The sequence below is a fragment of the Leucoraja erinacea genome, chromosome 16 (assembly GCF_028641065.1).
Source record: "Leucoraja erinacea ecotype New England chromosome 16, Leri_hhj_1, whole genome shotgun sequence".
Lineage (NCBI taxonomy): Eukaryota > Metazoa > Chordata > Chondrichthyes > Rajiformes > Rajidae > Leucoraja > Leucoraja erinaceus.
In genome coordinates this window covers 31,866,596-31,888,040 of record NC_073392.1, presented here as the reverse complement: position 1 = coordinate 31,888,040, position 21,445 = coordinate 31,866,596, and the positions used below count along the sequence as shown (strand labels likewise).

The 21,445-nt window shown below is 39.4% G+C and overlaps 1 protein-coding gene across 3 annotated transcripts in view; it reads right to left on the bottom strand.

Moving 5' to 3' along the window:
- Positions 1 to 3,588: 3,588 nt before the first annotated feature.
- Positions 3,589 to 21,445, bottom strand: part of spdl1 (spindle apparatus coiled-coil protein 1) — a 39,122-nt gene continuing 21,265 nt past the window's right edge. For 2 of the 3 annotated variants that reach the window (XM_055648066.1, XM_055648065.1), the window contains exons 8-12: positions 19,007 to 19,147; positions 18,469 to 18,572; positions 17,029 to 17,216; positions 14,306 to 14,684; positions 3,589 to 5,094 (exon numbers count right to left, since the gene is read on the bottom strand). In XM_055648066.1, coding sequence (XP_055504041.1) covers positions 4,932 to 5,094; positions 14,306 to 14,684; positions 17,029 to 17,216; positions 18,469 to 18,572; positions 19,007 to 19,147 — 975 coding nt within the window. In that variant the 3' untranslated portion in view covers positions 3,589 to 4,931. Of the gene's footprint in view, positions 5,095 to 12,699; positions 13,176 to 14,305; positions 14,685 to 17,028; positions 17,217 to 18,468; positions 18,573 to 19,006; positions 19,148 to 21,445 lie in introns of those variants that run through there. The other variant, XM_055648067.1, reaches the window with a different exon arrangement.

Genomic DNA, 21,445 nt, shown 5'->3' with positions numbered 1-21,445 from the left:
ATGTGGTTTAACCTTGTTCATTTCAATTCTTGCAGTTCTTTATTCTGCTAGATCTGCTAGACCCAGGAGTTAGAGTCATGAAGCACACAAAGTCTTGGTAGGGTACATTTAACAATCCCTGTTCCAGACATGCACTGGTCCTATCTCTGAACTCTATTTCCATTACATTGATGACGGCATCAGTGCTACCTCCTGCATCCATGTAGAATTTATGGACTTCATCAACTGCACCTCCAATTTTCATCCTGCACTAAAATTTACTCGGACCACCTCCGACACCTTCCTCCCATTTCCTGAGTCTCCATCATAGGGAATAAACGATCGACTTATGTAATTGACAAACCCACCGACTCCCACAACTATCTCGACTACATTTCTTCCCACCCTGCTTACTGCAAACTCTACCCCCTACTCCCAATTCCTCCGTTTACGTTGCATCTATAACCAAGATGAGGTGTTACAGTACATACCAGAACATCCGAGATGTCCTCGCTCTTTAGGGAACGGGAGTACCTCTCTCCCATCATAGGAGGCCCTCAATCGTGTCTCCTCGGTACCCAAAGCTCCGCCCTTGCTCCCCCTCTCCCTAGTCGCAACAGAGATAGAGCCCCCCTAGTCCTTACCTTTTCCCCCCACCAGCCATCGCATATAATGCATAATCCTCCGGAACTTTTGCAACCCCCAACGGGATTCCAACATTAGTCACCTCTTCCCATCGCCACCCCTTTTCGTACTCTGCAACTCCCTTGTTAACTCATCCCTTCCCATCCAAACCACCCCCTCCCCACGTAACTTACCCGGCAACTGCAGATGCTGCTGCACCCGCTGAGTTTCTCCAGCTTTTTTGTGTAACCGCAGAACATGCAACATCTGTCCCTATACCTCCTCCCTCGACTCTGTCCAGGGACCCCGACAGCCCTTGCAGGTTAGGTAGTGGTTCACTTGCACCTCCTCCAAACTCATCTACTGTATCCGTTGTTCAAAATGTGGACACCTATACATTGGCAAAACCAAACGGAGACTGGGCAATCAATTCGCTGAACTTCACTCGTTCGCCCGAACCTACCTGATGTCCCAGTTGCTAAACACTTTCATTCTCCTTCCAATTCCCACACTGACCTTAGGCCTAGGTCTCCTCCATTTCAGAGCGAGGCTAAACGCAAATTTGAGGAACAGCATCTCATGTTGCTTGGGCAGTTTGCAGCCCAGCGGTATGAAAGTTGATTTCTCTAATTTCAAGTAACCCGTTTTTCTTTTCTCTCTCTATCCCTCTCCCACCCACATTTTGCATATCTTTCATTCATTGTTCTTTATATCTCTACATTTACATTTTATCTCTATTTTTATATCTCTACATTTATATCTCTCGATTTCCTTTTCCCGTGACTTCAGTCTGAAGAAGGGTCTAGACCCGAAATGTCATTCATTCCTTCTCTCGAGAAGCTACCTATCCCACTGAGTTACTCCAGCTTTGTGTCTATCTTCGGTTTAAACCAGCAGCTGCAGTTCCTTCCTGCACATGAGACTCTTTGGCCCACTTCCTCTCGCTGAACAAAGTGCCCCATCAGCACTAACCCAACCTGCCTGCGTTTGGCCCACGTATCTTTAAATCTTTCCTATCAATGTACCCGTCTTTCCTATCAATGTACCAAATATCTGTTAAATGTCATTATACCTGTAGTACCTGTCTCAACTCTCTCCTCCGACAGATCTTTCTATATACCCACCGTATTTTCTATAAATGTTGCCATTCCATTAAATCTTTCCCCTCTCACTTTGAGCCTGTGCCCTTTGGTTCTGGATTCCCTTGCTCTGGGTAAAAATGTCTGTGCATTTGAGCTATTCCCCTCATGATCTTATGTACCTCTAAGATCACTCCTTGTCCTCCTGCACTCCAGGAAATAAAGTCAGTCTGCCCAGCCTCTCCCAATAGCTCAACCCCATAAATCCTGACAATATCCTTGAACCTTCTCTGCAATCTTTCCAGCTTAACACCATTCTTCCGAGAGCAGGGTGTCCAAAGATGAACACAATACTCCAAATGCCGCCTCACAAATGTCTTGTACAACTGTAACATAACATCCCAACTTACATACTCGATCTACCTGTGACTCCATCTACTAATACCTGTGCCTCCACATTTACGGAACTATGCATGTACACCCACTCCTAGATCCCTCTACTCTACTATACTCCCCAGAGATCCTGCCTATCACTGTGAAGGTCCTGCCTTGACTTCCCAAAATACAACATCGCACTTATCTGTATTTAACCCCATTAACCATTCCTCATTCCATTTGCCCAACTGATCAAGATCCTGCTTTAAATTTTGATAGCCAATGGTGCTATCTACAATATCACCCACATTAGTGTCGTCTGTAAGCTCACAATCATACTTTCAACATTTTCATCCAAATTGTTAATATAAACAAGCAATCGGGCCCAGCACCGATCCCCGAGCCACACCAGCAGTCACAGGCTTCTAGTAATTAAAAACAACCTTCCATCATTACCCCGCTTCCTTTCGTGAAGCCAATTCTCTATCAGGTCAGTTAGGTCTCCCTGGAGGCAATGTGACCTCAAGAGCAGCCGACCATGTGGAACCTTATCAAATGCCTTGCTGAAGTCCATATAGACAATGCTTATGGCTTTGCCCTCGTCAGCCCTTTTGTTACTTCTTCAAAAAACGCAGATTTGTAAAGTACAATGTACAAAACCAAGCTGACCATCTCTAATCACTCTCTATCCAAATGCATATCTATCTTATCCATCAGAATACTCCCCAGTAACTTGCCTACCACAGATATTAGATTTAATAAGGAACTGCACATGCTGGAAAATCGAAGGTAGACAAAAATGCTGGAGAAACTCAGCGGGAGAGGCAGCATCTATGGAGCGAAGGCAGCGTTTTGGGTCGAGACCCTTCTTCAGACCGTTTCAGGTTGAGACCCTTCTTCAGATATTAGGTTCACTAGTATAGTTCCCTGGCTTTCTTTACCAATCTTGTTAAATAGAGGCACAACGTTAGCCACCATCTGATCTTCTGGCACCTGGTAGAGACAAGTAACAACACTTAGATATTACGTGGATAGGAAAATTTAAGCGACAATGATCAGGCATAGGCAAGTGCCATTAGCTCATTTTGGAAACTTGGTTTGCATGGACGTGGGGCCAAAGGTATAATTCCGTACTGTATACTGTCTCATTTGCCCCCAAAATCAATGATTGCACCTTGCAACCATTTCAATGGTTTAAAACTGAAGAATATTTTGATTGTTTTCTAGTCAAAGATACCATATTAATAGATCATAAAGAAACGTGAAAAAAACAAAATCTTTTGGAGAAACAAAAACAATGTGCATGGATAAGTTTTGTTAATGTTCTTTAAACTATAAATGTTGAATTTATAAAGACTGGAACAACTAAACTGTAATCTGAATAATAGGTTATAATTACATTTAATATTAGACTTCCCTCAAAAAAGAACTGCATTTCCCTCAATGTTTGTTAGAAACATACAAAAGAATATTAACTTTCACACACACTCGTTTTGACTCCTTTCCATTCATAAAAAGGAACAGAAACTGGTAATACAAAATTCATATTTTATTTTTTACATTACGATCAAAATACATGGTTCGGTTAACAACCTGAAAATCATGAAGTTAAGGTGTTTGATTAAGTGAAACAAATAAACTTTCTAAAAAAAAATTCTAACATTTTTCAGGAAATAACTTTATTTTTCCCAAAAGCTGTAAAACTCAAACTAAATGTTGATTGTGATTTAATGTAAAGAATAGCCCAATATGCATCACTGCATTTATTTGTTTAGACTGGCATCAGATTATAAAATCTGAATTACATTTATAAAGATTAATACATTTTGACTTAATTAATTGAATTGAGGCACCTAATAAGATGGTATAATAAAGATTTAAACAACAAAGAATAAACTCTTTTCAAAAAGGTCCCCATCAAAACTTTCTTCCACTGTTGCAGAGCAAGGAGGAAGTTAAGAAGTGGTCAATTTCCTGGTTATACCCGAGCTTAGTCACAAAGTGTTGAGGGGTAGAACAAGTAGTATTCCAATTCAAAAGATGGCATGGTGTGTGCGTGTAGGTTTCTTAGAAATGCTTAACACTGCAAGTTACCACATTTTGAAATAATTGATTTAATATTTAGGGGAGATTTGAAAAAAATATATTTTTTTGGGCTGTTCTTATTAATACATGGGAAAGCACATATAATGGTTAGAATAAATAAATGTATGTACACCCAGTCATTATATCAATGTTTGCATTTCAAAAAATTAAATCAATAAATGGAAACTGCAAATCTATAAAAACTCACCATCAACTTGCTTAACAACCTATTCACTGGGATTATAAATCAGTACATTTTCATAATGCCTTCCACAACCCCACCAACAGTGCACTGTACAGTAAAACAGTAGAACTTGCATCATATTTAACATTAGTTTGTTTAAAGTTGTTAATCTAGGGGAGAAAGCCATAATGTATTAGAATCATGTACTAAGATCTGAATTAATCTTTGTGGCTTTCAGCATGTCTTCTGATCTTCCAGCAACAATGATACCTTGATAACAAGCAACCTTGTGCAATTCTTTTAGCTTCAGCCTCCTCTGGTCAACTCTACAATTCAATTATGAGTGAGAAAATACCAAACCTTAAAATTTAGAAACATCCACTGAATACAAGATTTTATATGCCAGATAATAAAAATATTGGCATCTCCTATTTTCAATGACCACACGAGATTATTTAATTGGAATGTCTGATGTAATAATTATCTTGCACATCTCAATGTGACGGCATATGATATTGTACACACACGGATTGATTGACATTTCCCAAGATAAACATTAGAAAGAAACTGAATGCTTCAATGCCAGAAAGATAAGCATAACTTATTTACTGTTGGGCACATTGAGATTCAACAGTGGGTTGAGATGACACATGGATGACTGGGTGCATCTTCTGTCGTTTAATTTTATTCGCTCCCTTTGATTCTTCCGATTCTTTATCCAATTTCTTCTCATCTGTTTTTTCTACTTTTATATCACCCTTGGATACCCTACAAAGAAAATATTCAAACAATCTTCCGCTTTATCGGATCGAACAATATGCACATGATAAAGTGAGAAATCTATCCAACACCAAGCAGAAATAATAACTGTTCCAGCTTCAATTGTAATTTTAACCGTTGACACCAAAATACCCACAATTTTAGAAATACGATTGAATAATTTCAGATTAATTGAAGTGGTCAAGTTTAAAATGTCAGAAAGCTCTGGATAAATATGCGAATGAATCCACAAATGCATTTAAAGACATTCTTCATAGAAATTAAGCAACAGATTGTCAATGATTTGGAAAAATTATTCAATTTCATAGATCTGCTGTAATTTCATGATTTGACAGAAAGATTATCTGGCATTCACTCTAAACCATCAAGTATAAGTCTAAGTAAGTTTATTGGCCAAGTATTCACAAGGAATTTGCCTCGGTGTTCCGCCCACAAGTAACAACATGACATAGTGACAGTTACGAATGACTCAGAAAACACTAAACATTAATAATAATACAAACATGAATAATAAAACACCATTGATTGAGCAGAATACCAGATCAAAGAGAGTCTACAGATTTTGTTACTACTCGTGATAAAAGCTGTTTTTATGATGGCTGTGGCAGCTTTGAAAGTCCGGAGTCGCCTTCCAGAAGGAATTGATTCAAAGAGTTTGTGGCTCGGGTGAGAGGGGTCAGAGATGATATTACCCGCTCGCTTCCTGGCTCTTGCAATGTACAGTACATCAATGGAGGGAAGGTTGCAGCTAATAATTTTCTCAGCTAATAGGACAATTCGCTGCAGCCTCCTGGTGTCGTGCTTGGTGGCTGAGCCAAACCAAACCATGATGGAGAAGGTGAGGACAGACTCCACGATGGCCGTATAGAATTGGACCACCATTGCCTGTGGCAGATTGTGCTTCCTCAGCTGCCATTCGAAGTACATCCTCTGTTGTGCCTTTTTGACTGTGGAGTCAATGGTCGCCCCCCCCCCCCCCTTAAGGTCCTTGGAGTTGATGGTTCCCAGGAACTTAAAATACTCCACAGATGTGACTGTGGTGTCGTTGATGGTGAGTGGGGTGAGAGGAGGCTCTCCTAAAGTCTACAATCAATTCCACTGTCTTGAGAGCATTGAGCTCTAGGTTGTTGCGATGGCACCAGGACACCAGCTGTGACACTTCCTGTCTGTATGCAGATTCCTCCCCATCCTGGATCAGTCCAGTCAGGGTTGTGTCGTCCGCAAACTTGAGAAGCTTGACAGAGGCGTCTGTGGTGGTGCAGTCATTGGTGTAGAGATAGTAGAGGAGAGGAGAATAGTACGCAGCCTTGCAGGGCTCCAATGCTGAGCGTTTGCGGGTCCGAGATGTGCTTTCCCAGCATCACATGCTGCTTCCCGTCTGATCCACCGACAGAGGGGTTAATGCACAGTCAACTCGGAAAGTTTGGAGTGTAATAGCTCTGGCACAATAGTGTTGAATGCAGAGCTAAAATCAACAAACAGGATCCTCGCATAGGTTCCCTGGCGGTCCAGGTGCTGGAGGATGAAGTGCAGGCCCAGGGTGATTGCATCATCCACAGATCTATTGGCTGGATATGCAAACTGCATAGGGTCCATCAGGGGCTTTGTGATATTTTTCAGCTCTGCCAGCAAAAGTGTCTTCATGACTACAGAGGTCAGTGGGACAGGCCTATAGTCATTAAGACAAGTGATTTTAGCCTTTTTTGGTACAGGGTCAATAGTGGAGACTTTGTAGCAGGCAGGAACAGTACATGTTTGCAGGGACTGGTTAAAATGTCTGTATAGACTGGAGCCAGTTGTTTGGCACAGACCTTGAGAGTAGAGGGGGAAACATTGTCAGGTCCTGGAGACTTCCGGCATTTCTGTCTACTGAAAAGCCTCTCCACCTCTATTTATATTGTTGATGAAGTGATGTTGTTCAGCAAGGAGGGTGTGTGTAATTGGGTGTGAAGTGGTGATTGTAGGGGGGTGGGTCTAGAAGGGTCCAGTCTTTGCAGACTGAGATCAGGCTGCGAGTGGGTATGAAGTGTTGGTTGGGGAGGAAAATAGTCTAGTCTATTCATAGTCTTGCCTTAAGTCGGTGTGAAGCGGTGAATGGGAAGGAGAGGAGGCAGGGTCCATTCTTTGCAGACTGTGGGCTGGCTGTATTGGTTGGGGGGGGAGGGGTGGGGGGGAGGAGATGGGGTAACAGGGTTACGCATCTGATTTTCAAACCTGCAGTAAAACTCATTCAGGTCATTAGTCAGCTGACGATTGTCCAGAGAGCGGGGGCTTTCCTCTTGCAGCTGGTAATTTCCTGCAAGCCCTTCCAAACTGAAGAAGAGTTACTAGCTGAGAACTTGCTCAACTGCTCAGAGAAGCTTTCCTTGGCAGCTCGGATTCCTCTTCTCAGCTTGTACTTGGCCTGCATGTGTAGAGGTCTGCATCCCCACTTCTGCAGGCCTCCACTTTAGACCTTCGGAGCTGTCCGAGCTCTGCAGTGAACCAGGGCTTGTTGTTGTGGAACCATATCCGGGTCTTAGTTGGAATGCAACTGTCCTCGCTAAAGCTGACAAATGATTATACAGTGTCTGTATACTCATCGAGACTTGGGGTTGATGCAATTGTGGGAGGTGGCCCAGCGCATCCGCTCCAGACGCCAACTGGAGCAAGACCTCAACGTCATGGACATCAAGATCGGGCTACTAGTGAAGAACAGGATCACCTTGCAGGAAGTGGTTTCCCACTGCAAGAAACTGACCAGGAAGAACAAGGAACAGTTATCAGACCTGATGGTGATTGACACGCAGAAAGGGTTAAAGGCCCTGAGCAGAGAGAAGTGGGAGAAACTGGAGGCTTACCAACAGATGCCTCAGAACAAGTCGACCAAGTCTATGGAGTCTGTCATCTTCTCGCTGTACAACTAGAGGGCTACCTGCTCTTGGGTCTGTTCACAACGGCCCTCCGGGAGGAGATTAGGTCGAAGGTTGACCAAATCCGCGAGATTGTGACTGGAAACCCCATGGTGACCAGACTGGTGGTGAGCTTTTACCGGAATATCCGTGGGCAGAACGCCCTGCGGGAGACCCTGGGGCTGGTGGTCAAAGAGATTCTGCAGGATAAAAAGCTCAGCATCAAAACCGACCCAGTCGATATCTACAAGTGTTGGGTGAACCAGATGGAGAGTCAGACAGGACAGAAGTCAATTGCCATACGGGGTGACGACGGACCAAGCCCTGACCCACTCGGAGGTCGAGCGGAGACTCGACATATCCATCCGCAACCTGAGAGCTGCCACCAACAAATTCCTGAACGCCATAATTTCCTCCGTGGACAAGATATCGTATGGAATGAGGTACACGGCAAAAGTGTTGAAGAGCTCACTGCGGGAGAGGTTCCCAGGCGCCACTGAATAGGAGTTGCTCAAAGTGGTGGGGAACCTGCTGTACTATCGCTACATGAACCCTGCTGTGGTGGCCCCGGACAGCTTCGACATCATGGACGTGACTGTGGGGGGTGGTCTCCACGTGGACCACCGCCACAACCTGGGCTCCAACGCCAAGCTGCTCCAGCTCGCCCCCTCCGGTAAAAACCCTTGAGAGAGAGAACGCTCAACTCCGCACCATGGCCGACTACTTGTTCCAGTCCCAGCAAAGATTCAGGGCATTTTTCTGTGCAGCCTGCAATGTTCCCGAACCGGTGGGGAGGTTTAACGTGAATGAGTATTAGAAGTAAAATACCATAGCAAAATACAAAGTGCTGGAATTTGAAGAAGAGCCCTAGCCCAAAAGGTCATCGGTCCATTCAATCCACGGATGTCACCTGACCCTCCCACAGCTTGTGTTCTACTCATTTGCAGTTTCTTGTGTCTCCAGAAAAATATTCTAATTACATAAAAGTTACAATAAAAAAAGTCAATTACACTAACAAGACTAGATTGGAGCTCGTCTTCTTTACAAGCAGGGGCACTAAATTCATTTGCCTACATCACTGAAAAGTTGCTTTGGAATACAAGGCTCTATCCCTTTTGTTATTTCCTTGCAACTCCACAATCCAACAAATATCAAGATTTAATTTGTTTAAAAACAATTGACAGAGAATAAATGGGCTTGGGCAAGTCTACATCATACGCACTCAACTGGGCAGGAAACAAAATGTCAAGGTGGCTTTTTTTCCTTCATCAAAAATATCTGCAAAACCCCTCCTCTTCTCTCCTTATCCAACACCCTTTTGTCTAATTTTAATCTCTAGCTTTTGTCACTTATGGGCCTGTCCCACTTCGGCTATTTTTAGGTACCTGCCGGCGACTGTCATAGTCGAAAGCAGGTCGCCGAAAAACTGGTGACTAGACCCCCCTTCGACATAAAACTTGAAATAGAATCATTACTTTAACAAAAAAAAAAACGAAGTCTGCACCGACGACAACTTATGTTAACCTGGCAACAACCTACGTTAACCTGGCGACGACAACCTACGTCAACCTGGCGGCAACTACGACAGCACCTACGTCAGGAGAAGTCAAGCTACGCTCATTGGCATCAAACCCATTGTTGCCGACTGTCTCCAAATATTTTTCAACATGTTAAAAATCCAGCGGTGACCAGAAATACGCTACGACTCTTTGGGCAACTCTGGAGACTACTCACGACCATACAGGCGACACCTCGGCGACCATGTGGCGACAGCCTAGCTGCGCATCTGCCAATTAAGCTCCCTCGCATGTATCCACCTATCACTTGCCAGGCATTGCCCCACCCCCACCTCTTTTCCAGCTTTCTTCCCCATCTTATAATAAGTCTGAAGGGTCCCAACCTGAAACATCACCTGCCCATTCTGCATGACAAGTTCCTCCAGCATTTTATGTTTTGCTCAATATTTCAGCACCTGCAGTTCCTTACATCTTCAAGAAAAAATAAATAAAATAAATAACCTTCCACTTTCTATTATAACACCAAACTCTCCTACACCCACAACACCTACATCTGAACATTAAGATTCAGCTCAATATACCAGATTCTGCATCCAACCAATGATTCTGTAGAAAACTGCTGACTGAAAATGCAATCCTCCCTTTATTTTCTCTGGATAAAGCACTGAGCGGCATGATAAGTAACTACTGGTACAAAATGTAAATAAAATTATTGATGCAAAAAAAAGTTCAGTATAAGTACCAAAACTTTCTCAGAATAAACACCAGTTAATTTGCTGTCCAGCAAAAATAAATGAAAATACCCTCAAGCCTCAATACACTTCTGAAGGTCTTGCTAGTGATAAAGGCAGCCCCATTCGAGTCGCACGCTATCTACATAATCTTGACTGTCAAATGTAAAAGATCTATCTCATGAAATCACAGCAGTCTACAAAAACATGTTTTCCCGCCAAGAACATTCACAAAAGCAATACATTTAAAAGTTCAATATAATTTGTATAATGGCTTCACAAGAGCATATATTTCAAGATGCATTAAAAGTCATAATAGGCACTTGTGTCATTCTCACTGATCCTCCAAACACTATAACAGAATATCAAACCTAAATTAGTACTGTTGTTCTGGACATCATCAGTTCTCCATCTAACATTTGAAAAGCCATATAGTAATTTAAAACTCAGAAGGTTAATATTAACAAGAATTGAACTGTACCAGTGTCACAACAGTGCAGTTTATATTTCATCAATGGACATAAACTAAACGGCAATAGTTAAATTTTATTAAAATCTGAAAATTATCTCCAGCTGGTATTAATACTTGGGAATAATGATTGCAAAAATCAATGACTTGCATCACTGATTTTATTTATTCATTTCCCCTCTTCCCCAAACATTTGGATATCATTGGCAAGTGCCAGCAATCAAACTAGATTCGCACAGAATACAAAATTAAAACCAGATTTTTGATGTTCAAGGTGTATTTTGTTAGTGTAGGAAGGAGCTGCAAATACTGGTTGATACTGTCCTAGGCCTCCTCCATTGTCAGAGTGAGGCTAAAAGCAATTTGGAGGAACAGCATCTCGCATTTCACTTCAGTGAGATGAATATTGCTTTCTCTAACTGCAAGTAACCCCTGCATTCCCTCTCTCCATCCCTCCCCCACCCAAGACGCACTAGCTTCTCGTTCTCACCTAGCAAACAGTTAACAATGGCCTTTTTCCTTTATCATCGTAACTTTTTTTGCATAGCTTTCATTTATTTGTTCTCTCTCTCTCTCTCTCTCTCTACACCACTGTCTATATCTCTTGTTTCCCTTTCCCCGGACTAGTCTGAAGAAGGGTCTCTTGTGGCTAAAGGGATCAGGGGGTATGGAGAGAAGGGAGGTACAGGATACTGTTGGAGAATCAGCCATGATCATATTGAATGGCGGTGCAGGCTTGAAGGGCCGAATGGCCTACATGCACCTTTTTTCTATGTTTCAAAACATCATCCATTCCTTCCCTCCAGAGATGCTGCCTGTTTTACTGAGTTACTCCAGCATTTTGTTAAATTTACCATTAATTTTAGCTTTCTAACTTTTCAAACTCTAATTACAATGATTAATAAGGCTTTGGTAGTTATTCCTAGCATATAACACTTATTTTAAAGCAAGGCTCTGTCACCCATCTTCCTCAAACATACAACACATTCCCTTTGCTTTCCTGTTCGTTTCTTAATTTTTACTTGTCACTTTAGTTTACCAGTGTTTTTATCATTACCTCATCATTATTCTCCCTGCTCTAGCCTACTGAATATCTTAACTTGATTTTCCCACTCTGGCATGAAACATGCACAAAACAGGCTGCACAACCCAGCCAGTCAGTGCTTTAATAGGGATCTCATTTTCCCACCACTCATATTCACATTCTCGCACTTTCTGCTTCTGTACAGAATCCTTACATTTCACTCAACAGGTCATTTGTTTCAGTGATTACTCTCATATCCAAGAACAACCTTCTCCTTGGCTTTTCTTATTATGATCCTCTTCCTTCATTCCTGCCTGCCAACAAATCCTCTCAATGCAAACATTCTACTTTTTATGTTCAAAGAAATGTCAATATTTTATCTATTCCAGAAAGTGCAAGGCATGATTCTTACCTCAAAACCTTTCACACTTCATTTTAGCTCTTCGCTAAGTTTGCTTTAAACTACATTATATATTGCATCCGAAAAATACCAAACCAATCCTGAGTTCCGCACAGCTATTCAACTAGCCATTAAGATCATGTCTAATACTTTGTCTTGATCATTTTCTGACCTATTCTCACATTTCCCATTAGTCTTTAAGTCTATTTAGCTCAGCCTCTAATATGCGGAATGACTACAATTAAATACTCAAGATTGGCACCTTGGACACAGTTCTCCTGACCTCTCCTTTCTATTGGAAGCTCTGGTTATAAATGTATAACCTCAGTTGATGAGGAGGCAGATTTAGTACCTTTTGTTCCACACATTCAGTTTGCCGTAATGCAATGCAAACTTAAAGTATGCATGCAGTATTGCGCTGCAAAGCTTTTCTTTCCCTGGACCACACAATAGATTTCAAGCCAAGTATGTATGGAATACTAATGTATAAAAATACTGATTATTTCAATAATTATGCAACAATATTTAGCAGGTCAAAACATGTTCTGATATATTTCAGAGACAACTATATTTTACTACTTTGAATAACAACCCAGCGGGCCATATCTACCAAAAGTGGCCTAAAGTGAAGCTAGAAACAAGGAAATAGCTACATAGCGAATGAGAATGCATTATTGGATTACAAGACAAATGTTTCTATCGCAGCATTGTTCACACTAGATCATGTTGCTAACTAACTGGTACAATGCACGTTCATAAGATAGAAAGGCGAAAACCTTGAGCAGAATTTGAAATCACGAAGAGAAAAATGGTTAGAGAGAATATATGCAAAAAAAGAGAATTTATAGAGCTTTGTCTCTGATCTCTTTACAGAATTGCTGCAATGGACAGAACAGAAATATCAGGATACATACAAAACTTCTAGTAGTTCTCATTGTACCCTAGCGATTAAACGAGAATTTAATTGGGGAAGTCGTCTTTGACGAGCAGAGTTATATTTTGAAGTGTCAGTTTAGCCCGTTGGAGACAGCATGGATCTAAAGTAGTTTAAAAGGTAGGAGAAAAGAGAAAAGGACAAGTAAGTTTCCAGAAGGGAAAGAAGAATACACTCAGGAGATATCAATAAAGTGAACAATATCAAAATAATTAACTATACATAATGCAATGATTCCGTTGCACATCAATGGCATACTTAAAGACACACTGATGAGCAACAGTATGCATTTGCTAGTCTACCATTTACAATTTAGTTATTTCCGCATATAAAATAATTACCCAATAATTTAAGCAGCAAAACAGTGCTCTAAAATTATTAGATAATTTCAAATGACAAATTTGTTTGCTGTATGAATAGAATACGATCCAAAAATTATGGAGTGCAAGATTATAAGGTAAGAAATTGTCATGGACGAGGACTTGTTAATCCAGTCAACAGATTCTCATTAAAAATATCATTCGTCCTGCAAGTTCCTTATAACGGCAGGTTGTCAATTGACGTTGCAACAGCACGTCAATTGGGTAAATCAAGAACTGTGCTGGCAAACGACTGAGAACTAATTAACAATTGTTTTGGAGGATATAGAAATAGCAGGGAATCATGCAGCTACTCTCAGGGAAAAAAGTTAACGAAAATGTAAATCCAATCCAATTCATTGTAAACAAAATGTGCATTAAAACCAATGCTTGGGTAAATAAATTAGGCAAATGTTGACACTTTCATGACACTGGTTTCAGTCCACTTCTTTACACTTACAGGATTTACAGCATTTCCAAAGGAATTACAAAAGGAAAGGCAAGCACACAGAGGGAATGGGAAAGCAAAATAAAATTAGCAGCAATTTAAACAAAAACAAAAAGAAAACACCATAACCCACAAAATAAATGTTCCAGATTAACAAGATTATGGTAGCTAAACAATATGCATTCCAAAACTGCAGCAAGATAAAAAAAAAGAAAAAAACTGCACACTACCTAAGTCTGTCTCTTCATCAAAAGATATCTAGTCTTCCATAATTTGGCGAGTCCAAACGTTGGTAAGGCAGTGAAAATAGTGAAAATATAACCAAAAAAACCAAGAATAAAGCACAGACCATAGTTCATGCAGTAGATGAAGTGTGCAGCAGGCCAGCGAGAAAAGGCAGGCAATAGTTGAAATCGAGGCACTGACCTTGGGGAGGGAGTTGGCCTGGAGACTTCAGTGTTCTTCCTTTCAGAAAAAACTAGAACTTCACCTGCTTCTTGCATGATTCGCACCCGCTTGCCCTCTTTAGATGTTGTCTGCTTACTGGTTGGTTCCTGTTTTATTGTTTCTCTGTCGTTAGCAGACAGAACTCCTGAAGGTGGAGCAGAATGAACATCTTGTTTGGATGCTGGAGTCAAAATCTCCTTACGTAGCATATCGGTCTGCCTTTTTCTGGTTTCAGTCATTTTATCAGATGAGAGAGTAGCTTCGATAGCATGAGTGCTACTGGATACAAGTTGAACTTCATCGAGTACCTCAACTGGAAGTTTCTCCTTCTTGCGAGTTTGCTGCTGATTCTTCACTTCTGGAATTTAAAAATTAGCAAATTTAACAAGCTAGCAGCATCACATTTTTAATCTTTAGAATATACAACAAGAAATTCTAAAAGCTCTCATCTTATTAGAATTATACAGTACAAGCATGACATTTAGATGAGCATTGTTCAACATACAGCAATTTAACAGCCAAATAGAAAAAATATACAAAAGAAAATCATTGGAACAATGAGGCTTTACCCGTATAGAACAATAGCATCCTTATGGGCCTGTACCACTTAGGCGATTTTTTGGGCGACTACAGGCGACTGTTACAAAATATTCAACATATTGGAAAATGTTCGGCGACAGTGGTGATAATTTTTGCTGCCGTAGGTACTGTCGTAGGTGTTGCAGGTGAATTCCATTAAAACTAGTCCCTGGTAGTCGCCTAAGTGAGACAGCCCCTTAAAGGACATGACAGTTAGTAAGGCCCATCTATGCCAGCATTCTCTGCAATTCCATACATGTACACATTATGTTAGATCATTTCATGTGAAAATGGTAATATGATGAAAACAAAATTATACAGTTAAATTAAACAAAAAAACCCAAATCTAAGTGCAGAGGAACCAGATTAGAACACCTAAAGATAATATACAAATCCTTAAAAAATATTGTTCTCCATTATTCAGTGCAAACAATGTATTAATTTTCACTGAAAGTTTTGTCACTGAATCTTGGATCATTGCATCATTTAGGAACAGGACGAGGTTATTTAGCTCTTCAAAACTATTGCAGTATTAAATTATGACATAATTTTTTGCTTCTCTCTCAATACTTAGTGTTGTGAACTTCATTAGAATGTGACTTTGAGTGGAACATATATTCCACGTCTAAATTTATAGCAGATTTTTCTCTCTGTAGAATTGTTTTTTCTTGTATATGTTACGATAACCTTCCGTAACAATTTATAATGCATTTTTTAACGTTACAAATTTAAGAAAAAAACTCAATATAGTTCGTTATTAAAGTATATCTTCTAAAATTATATGGGGTTGATGAATCCTTTGGCCAGGATATCCAGAATCTGGATTTAGTCTCAGAATGATAGGTAGAGATGAGAATTAATTTCTTCATTAGGAAGATAATGAATCTTTGGAATTCTCTACTCTTTAGGACTGGAGTTTCTATCACCAAATATATTCAAGAAAAAAAAATAAATACATGGGGCTAGTGCTGGAACAGGACAATGATGTGGAAGATCACTCATGGTCTTGGTGCTTAGTATTCTAACACAATGGGCCATATGATTTACCCTGCTTTTAATTGTGCTATAATAAGCATGTGATGTTAAAGGAAGACGACAAAGACTAAACATAACTTAATCTTAAAAGATAATGGCTCTGGAAAATAACATCTATGTTGATTACAGAACACAACAGGAAACATAAATAGTTGGGTTCAACTTTTAATCAATTTAAGTTCATAGCTAGCATTATTTATCATTTTAATATATTTGATGCTGATACTATATTAAGCGCTAGAGCAAGGAAGTAATTCTATATACTGTGAAAGCTCAACTTTATTAATACTTGCAGAATTCTGAAGAACAGCATACTTAGAGAACATGCTATTACTACAAAGCAATCAGAAACGTGTACTGAATTGTTTTATAAAAGAGGTTAAAAGCAATATGTTTTTCTATCTGTCTTTTGCCAAATTTGGGTGTCCACAGGTGTTCAATTGCCAACAGGCTAAATAGCTTTAAGAAATTTATGGGAATTCAATTGAATCTTGTGCTTTTCTACAATACAGGAGATTAAAGCACTGGTAAGTTTTAAGTTTGAAACCGGCACAATACAACAAATAGAAAAATAAACAAATGGAACTAAATAAAACAAAAACAAATTTGCACTAAAAATAGCAGCTTTCTGGATACTGTAAAATCCCTTACAAATGATTTTCTTAAAATGTAGTCATTGTTGAAAAGTAGGGATCAAAACACCATTCATGCACACAAACAACAATGTGCTAATCATATGACTTGTTTTAGTGATGCGGACACAAGAGATTGCAAATGCTGGAATCTCAAGTAAAATCCAAATTGCTGGAGGAACTCAAATTGTCAAGCAGCATATGTGGAAGGAAACAGGCGACAACAGTTCGTGTCAGACCCTTCTTCAGACTCGAGACTTAAGAGTCTATTTCCTTTCAAGGATGCTGCCTGATCCACTGAGTTCCTTCAACAGTTTGCTTTTCACTCTTGTTTTAGTGATATCAATTGAGTGATAATTGTAGCCCAATCAATTGAGAGGTAGTTGTAGGGTCAGGTTGCATCCTGTTCTTGCTGCTGCGTTTTCAAAATTCAAATTTGTAAGTCCACAAAGATACCTTCAGGTTCGTACTTAAGCTTCATCTCATCCAGTTTGACGCGAAGTTTCATGTTTTCACTCTGATATTGTTTCAACTGTCTCTCATTGGTGTAAAATTTACGTTCAACATCCAAGACACGCTGACTCTCTGCAAGAGCCTTCATGCGTTGTAAAGAGAGCTCATCATTCAACGACTTAATTTCTTTCCTAGTGTAACAGTTACATTATATTAGTGACATCAACATGGAAATTCAAAAAGTTAACTTAATTATGAGTATATTTTAACAAATATTGCACATTTTAAAATAATGATTTCTACCAAATCTTGTCAAATTTCAAATGAACTACAATAACAGTTCAGTAATTGCATCTACATATGCTACAAATGAAGAAATGGTTCCAAATGAAAATACAAGAACCACGTGGAATAGGAGCTGCCTCGGAGGACTACATAGGCTCAATGCACTTAAATTGTTCATCCAATTATGTAAAGAATTAATATTCATATTATCTATTATAGATATGGTCATAGTTCTTCCGAAAGTAATTAAACTTTAAATGAAGGTAGATAAAAATGCTGGAGAAATTCAGCGGGTGAGGCAGCATCTATGGAGCGTAGGAATTGAGAAGGGTCTCGACCCGAAACCACATTTATTCCTTCGCTCCATAGATGCTGCTTCATCCGCTGAGCTTCTCCAGCAATTTTTTCTACTTGATTTTTCCAGCATCTGCAGTTCCTTCTTAAACTTTAAATGAAAATAAGTACATTTCATTCAATGCAGCTTTTTAGCTGAATGCTTTTCAAAGATAAGGAAGATTACAACAATATCAATTTATTGTTCCGGTTTAATAATTAAGACAAATTGAAATTGTGCAAACACAAAACTAGACTTATTCAATTTTCATGAAACACAAGATCATGCTCAGATACAATAGTTAGCAAGCTGGGATGTGCTGTTGAGTCCTTCACCTGCCTGACTCTTGCAGGCAACTAGAATGCATAAAACCGTATCCTGTGAACGAATCCAATCAAGGAGAGCAAGATTCCAACTGGAGTGTGAGAATTAAAAATACTAAAATCCAAAAAAGTTCAAAATCTAAACCTAGAAATAAGAAACTCAAACTAGGTATGATGCCAATGTGGAGTACAACTATACCCAGGGCGTTTTGGGGGTCAGGATATAGTAATAGTAACCAAACACACAACTGCTAGTAATGTTCTTGTGCAGTTTCAGACATTCCCCACATATTTATTATATGACTGTGTAATAGTCAAATGGGCTCTCTATTCTGACTGAATCTTGCCTACTAAACTATGATGGTAGACTTCAAACATTTTTATTAATCCTATCAGAGACGTCAACATATTCACAGAAGCCTAAATCTAAAGCTGGTTTCCTGATGAAGCTATTGTCACAGATAGACTTATTATTGTTCACAATGCAAACTTGATACATACTTGGCATTGTCAATTTGCAGTTTCAGCAATTCAATATAATATTGCCCATCTCCAAAATCTGCAGCAACAACTTCATTCTGATTTTCCACAGGATCATAGTTTATCTAAAACATACAAAATGTATTCTGGATAATAGTGGAGAAAAGATGCAATGCAAACGTGGCCACTTTAAAAAAAAACACAGCTCATGACAAGAAAGTTGTGCAATATCTACCCAATAGATCCCACCCTCAGACAAGTCATCATTATAACAGAAGTTGGCATTAGACTTCACCAATCTGGCAAACATAGAATACAAATCTGCTTAGACGCCAGTTTGGAGAAAGGTTAGTAAATCATAATGTTCTCACAATGGCCTTTAGCACATACATTTCATGCATGTTTTTTCAAACATTTGGAATAAAATTATGTCCTAATTACATGTACCACTCCTCCAAATTGGCACAGTCAGACAGTTTAATGTTGTCACACACTAGTGGTACCTTGCCATCAATAGAAAATATCTAATATTCATTGTAGTACTTGAGTATTAATTTACCTCCATTTTTTCCAGGCGTCGTAGCTTTACCACTAGAGCTTGAATCTCATTGTTCTTCTGTGTGAGCATGGATTGCAAACGTTCTAGCTGTCCTGGGTCTGACTGCAAGCCCTTTATTTGTAACATTGTGGCTATCTGCACCTAATAAAATAAAATTAGAAACATTAAATCTTGAAGGAACATATAAACTTATAAATTATGATCAAGATAAGATCACTCGTCCACTTGAGCCTGTTCAACCATTTAATAAAGCCATGGCTGAGCTGACTGGAATCTCGATTTCAAATACCCATCTAGCCAAGATGACTTTTCGACCCCCCTGCTTGTCAAGTATTTTTCCCCAAAGACTTAGGATCTTTCCAGAAAAAAAAATCTCATGTGTTCTAGATAGGAGACCCCATTTTTTAAATTATTATAAACAGACACCCTTGTGTCAGATTCTCCTCTGGATGAACCATCCTCTTCATATCTACCCTGTCAGGATTCCCCAGTAACCTATAGTTTCAATGAAATTCTCACTCTTCAAAACTTCAGGAAATACAGACCTGGTTTAACCAAACGTTCCAAATAAAAACTGCCCATTCCAGGCATTTGGCAAGTATTAACATCAATCATTGCAAGGAGAGCAAAACTACACACAGTACTCCAGAAATATTCTCAACAATTCTTTAGGCGAAGCACAACTTCCCTACTTTTATCTAAATTCCCCATTGCAATTACCTTTTCTAATCACTTACTGTATTTGCATACACTAGCCTTTTGCAAATGATTAATTAGGAAACCGAGATCCTTCATCATAGACCAAGTTCTGCAGTGTCATTCAAAAATATGTGTTTAAAATTTTCCTTCATTTCCCCAAATTATATTCCCATTTGCCAGATCTTTGCTCATTTACTTACTGTATTTATATGCCTTCACAGTCTCCATTTCGGTCATCAGCAAAATTAACAGACCTTTGATTTCTTTAACCAATTAACTTGTACAAACTGCAATTAGTGGAGGCCCTGGCACCAATCCAAGTGGCATACCGCTCATACTATGTTGTCAGCATGAAAAAGACCCATTTATGCCTACCCGATATTCCTTGTTATTTGTTGTTCCTTTCTTTTGCCTTGAGTTTTAGTTTTCATTTTCAGCAATACACTTTAATGGATCAACTTATCAAGTGCCTCTGGTAATTTGTTGGCCTTAAATTATACACCACTGGGCTAATGCAATGCAAAAGAGCACACGGAAAAATACATTTAAGTGTGCGCTGAGTATACCATGCGGAATAATCAAGAACAAACCTGGAAATGGCTTGAAAGCAGAAAATACTCACTAATATGCAAGGCAGTTAAGTAAACGGTGGTTATGCACAAGTTCAAAAGATTTGGCTACAAGATTTTTTGTATAAAGGTTAACTATGTGTAAATTGAAAATGCCTGTCTTATTATAAAATAAAATTATCTATGTTTCTGAATGTTTTGATTTTTTAATTATTAGTGTTTGGAACCATTTTCTACAATTAAATTTGTATTTATACAAAAACTAAAAATGAATAACCTCACATTTGATGTACAAAATAAATTAACAATTGGGTCAAGATGGACAAAAATGTAAGAATTAAAATAAATGGTTCAAGCTGAATTGAAGCTAAAAAAACCCCACTGATAAGCAGTGTGGCAGTCAATGAAAGCTGTTTTGGTGGACCAGTTTCCATTTTAAATTAGAGTCCTTCAATTCCAGGAGACACGGCATGTCTATTTGATTCAAATTATTGATTTACCTCACACATCGATGAGCAGTGACAACTGTGGCATATGAATCTTCATATGCCACAGAGCCTTCAGGGAAAAACTAAGTGAATCAAACATTGTCACATTTAAAGAAGGCACATCAAACGTGTCGGGTGAAGGGACAGGGGTGGTAATGGAATTATTCTGCAACCGTATTAATCTGTTCATGGCGAGACAAGGATTAATCAAGATCTGCCAGAATCCCTTTGTAAAGGAGATATCCTGGCTGACTAATTTGACTGAATTGCTTGAAGTCTGCTCTGCTCGCTTATGAGGATTGAACCTGCAGCGAGGATAAGAGGGTTATGCAGAGGGTTGTATTTACTATTGGAAACCTGGCCTCCAGTAGTTTAATCACAGGAATTGGTGCTGGGATCCTTATTATTTGTTAGATACATAATAATCTGGCTGTGAATGTAGGCAGAATGATTAGCAAGCCTGCCAACGATTCCTTAATTAATGATGCTGATGGCAGTAAGGGGGATAGTTATCCATTACAGGACGGCATTGACAAGTTGGTGAAATGGACAGAGCAATGGCAGATGGAACTTGATTTATAAAATGCTAGGTCTATGCATTATTGGAAAAACAATAAGGCAAGGAGGTACACGGTGAATGGTCAAACTCTAAGAAGTATCAACAGACAGAGGGATCTTGGCTG